General features: G+C 60.6%; 1 protein-coding gene across 4 annotated transcripts in view; it reads left to right on the top strand.

Annotated features, from left to right (window-relative positions):
* Positions 1–3,345, top strand: part of ARHGEF10L (Rho guanine nucleotide exchange factor 10 like) — a 90,564-nt gene that overhangs the window by 60,212 nt on the left and 27,007 nt on the right. For all 4 annotated transcript variants that reach the window (XM_019654883.1, XM_019654882.1, XM_019654881.1 and 1 more), the window contains one exon: positions 2,746–2,894. In XM_019654883.1, the coding sequence (XP_019510428.1) occupies positions 2,746–2,894 (149 nt within the window). The remainder of the gene's footprint in view (positions 1–2,745; positions 2,895–3,345) is intronic.

The raw sequence follows: 3,345 nt of genomic DNA, 5'->3' as shown, positions 1-3,345 counted from the left end.
AGGCTGGGGATGGCTAAGCACAGGGCTCTGGGCACCCCCCTCTGCTCACCCAGAAGAGCTCAGATCTTTCTTGGATCCAATATTAGGTCCCTCCTCACCCCCACCGTCTCAGAAGATTTAGGTTGATGAAAGGATATCATGGTTTTAAAAAGAAAAAGTAGTTTGAAGCCGTTGGCTCAGGAACAGGTTCTGTGAAGCCATAGAGGAGAAAAGGGAGAAGGCAGATGAGAGGGTACCTTGTGGAGAGAACAGACGGGGGCCTGGAGGTGAGGGGGGTGCAGATGACGGCAGCAGGTGGCAGTCTTCCTCCTTCTGAGCCCCCAGTCTCCCCAGTGCCCCCATCAGTGTCTGCCTGTCCTGCCAGTCACGTCCCCCCTCCACATCCCCCACCCCTCTGTGGTCACTCTCCCTTCTGAGCCCTGCTGCAGGGGTCGGAGAGGACAGACACCGAAGGAGCAGCCACCCAACCCCCTGGAACTTGGTAAGGACACACAGGGCTACAGATGGACCTACTGGCTGCCAGGCCTGGGCTGGTGTTTAACACAGTGGAGGCTGAGAGCTGGAGCCCAGACCTGGGCTCTGGTGTAATCACAGGTTGAATAAAGTCACACACACAGTGGCCAGTCCAGTGCTTAGTATGCACTGAAGCGGTTACGAGCTGTCATCTTAAGCCTGGCAGCTGGGCTGGGGGAGGGTCTGCATGCTGGGAACCTTCTGGAACATTCCTGGCGGTCCTGCTGCCTCATCTGAGTGGGCTTGGGAGCTGGGCTGGCTGGCTTCGGCCCCTGGCTCCACCATTGATTGCCTCAGTTTCCCTACCTGTAAAATGGGATAATTACAGAACCTACCCTAGGACTGAGCCTGATGTACGTAAGGCACAGAGTGTCAGCAGCTGTTTCATGGCGATGACAGGACTTGGTCAGGATCACAGGGGACACCCAGGAGGTGGTAGAGCCAGGATCTCAGGGGGCTTCTGACTCCCGTGCCCCCGCCCGAGGCCCGTGGTCCACTGTCTCTGGGAGATGTGTGCGCCTGCAGCCTCCTGCTGGGCTGCCAGTGTTTGTGAGCAGGGACAGTATCTCGTTCCTTCATATTTTCCTATGATGCAAGTGCAGGCGCTGAGCTGACTTCTCCGTCTTTGCTTTCCTTCTCCCGCTCCACGGCCCTCCCCACCCCATCTCTCCCTCCCGCACCAGCTCTTCCTTTCTGCCTGGGCTCTGAGCTGCCCAGGGCTCCTGGCTGTGGCCCTTGCCTGTGGCGCTCACATGGCCACTGGGCGCTGATGACCAGAGATAAGAGCCGGGCATCGGCTCCCCCAGGATATCTGGGGAGAGAAGGGTTCTTTGTGGCACAAATCCAGCCTGGCTCAGAGCAGGCGCCTGGATGCGGGAGCCTTACCCTGTGCACACGCTCAGCTGTGGGGCAGACACACCTGCCACCGAGCCCAGAAGCCCAGGAGAGGAGCAGGAGTGTCCGGTGCTGGACCAGGCTTCCTGAGTTCAGTGAGATCGGTGTGGATGGGAAGGGCTCCTGAGCGGTATGATTGGGCGCATGAGCCTGAACACGTGCGTGTGCATGCGAGGGGGGAAATTGGTTGATTGTATTAATGTCATATGGGTCCCTGACTGCAGTTTGAATCTTGTTGACAGCATCCAGTTGGGCGCTGGGAGTCTGGGTCAAGCCCAGGACCAATCCCCCTCCCTGTTGTCCTCCTTGCCCTCTCCCAGTCCCCACCCCNGGAGAACCTGTTTTAAAGGTGGGGGAGGAGAGGGACAGCGGGGAGAGCCTGGGGGGTACGGTGGTGATTGGAAACCAAGGGCTTCTCTTGCCCCCCCCCCCAGGCCGTGGCTCCCACCATACACCCTGTGGTCCCTCCAGCTGTGCAGACACACAGCTGTGCTCCATCATCACACCACCAGCAGCTGGCTCCTAGGGAGAGTCTGTGATGGGGCTGCTTTGCCCTCCTTCCAGGGACCCGTTGGAGGGAGTGTAGGGGTGGCCGGGCACTGGCAAGCCAGCAGCAGGCCCTGTCCTGCCTCCTAGGCCCACCACTGACATCTGTCTTTCTGGGGTGTGCCCTCTACTTTCTCCTGAACCCCTCTCACCCACCTGGTACCCTGGCAAGGCAGGGCAGCCACTGAGGTTCTGTGTGACTTGAGAGAAAGACCAACCTCAATGAACACTGCTCGCATGCCAGGGAAAGCTCTTGGCCTGTTCTTGGGCGAGCCGAGCATCCCTGGGGTGGGCGGGGAGAGCCTTGTTCAGTGCCAGGCCAGGTCCCTGGGTTTGCTCCATCTTCAGGGGTGGAGGACTGGGGACTGATTTCCTCTTGGGTCTGCCTCCTTTCACACCTGGGTGGTGGCGTCTCTGGAGGAGGAAGGTCATCAGAGATCTTGGTAAAGGTGACAGAGTGCCTTGAAGTAGGCAGGCGGGTCTGTGAGAAGGCAGGTGTGTGTGTGTGTGTGTGTGTGTGTGTGTGTGCGTAACGAATAGATAGGAGAGAGAGGGAAAGAGGAAGGGAGGAGAAGGGTGGAGGGAAGGAGACTTGGGGGGTACCGGCCCCAGTGGGGGGGGCATAAATGGAGGCACCTGGAAACAGGTGCCATCCTGCTGGGAGGAGGGAGAGCGGCCACAGAGATGGGCCGGAGGGCCTTGTGGAGCCAGGCTGGGCCCACCGCCGCGGGCTGTGGTTCCCGAGGGTCGAGGAGCCCTGGGCCCTGACCTGCGTCCTTCCTTCCCCTCCAGGAGACGTTCCCTGGGACCTGGAGAGCCCTCCCGTGTGCCTGACAGTGGGGCCAGGGCCCATCCGCACCCTGTTGAGCCTGGAGGACGCCGTGTGGGCTAGCTGTGGGCCCCAGGTCACTGTCTTGGATGCCACCAGCTTGCAGACTCAGGTACTGGCCTTTCCTCGTGGCTCGTGGTCCCTGGCTCATGGGGCCATCTGCTGGGCACACGCTTGCTGACCCTTCTTACCCTCTACCTGGCTCTGTTCTCTGCACCTTTCTGTGTCCCAGGGATCAGTCAGAGTTTGTCAGGAAGCAGAGAGGACCCACGATCCCTGCTGGGCCCTGTGCTCTGCCCCCGCCCACTTCCCCAGGGCTGCGGTGAGGGGAAGGGTCCTGACTGCACTGGGCTGTGATCTGTCTCTTGATTTGGGTCTGTTGCTGCCAGGGGAGGTGGAGCTGGGGTCCCTGTCCTCGCACTGGCACCCGGGACCCAGCTGTGCTGAGGAGGCAGCCAGCGGGGACACAGCCATCCTGGAGTCTGGGCTCTTTAAACACTGTGGAGGCAGAGGCTACGGGGTCTGCCTCACCCCGGGCAAGCACTGCCCATGCCTTGGTACCT

Source organism: Hipposideros armiger, unplaced genomic scaffold (genome assembly GCF_001890085.2).
Source record: "Hipposideros armiger isolate ML-2016 unplaced genomic scaffold, ASM189008v1 scaffold_232, whole genome shotgun sequence".
Classification (NCBI taxonomy): domain Eukaryota; kingdom Metazoa; phylum Chordata; class Mammalia; order Chiroptera; family Hipposideridae; genus Hipposideros; species Hipposideros armiger.
The sequence above is the reverse complement of the archived record's forward strand: the minus strand, read 5'-3'. Positions and strand labels throughout refer to the sequence as shown.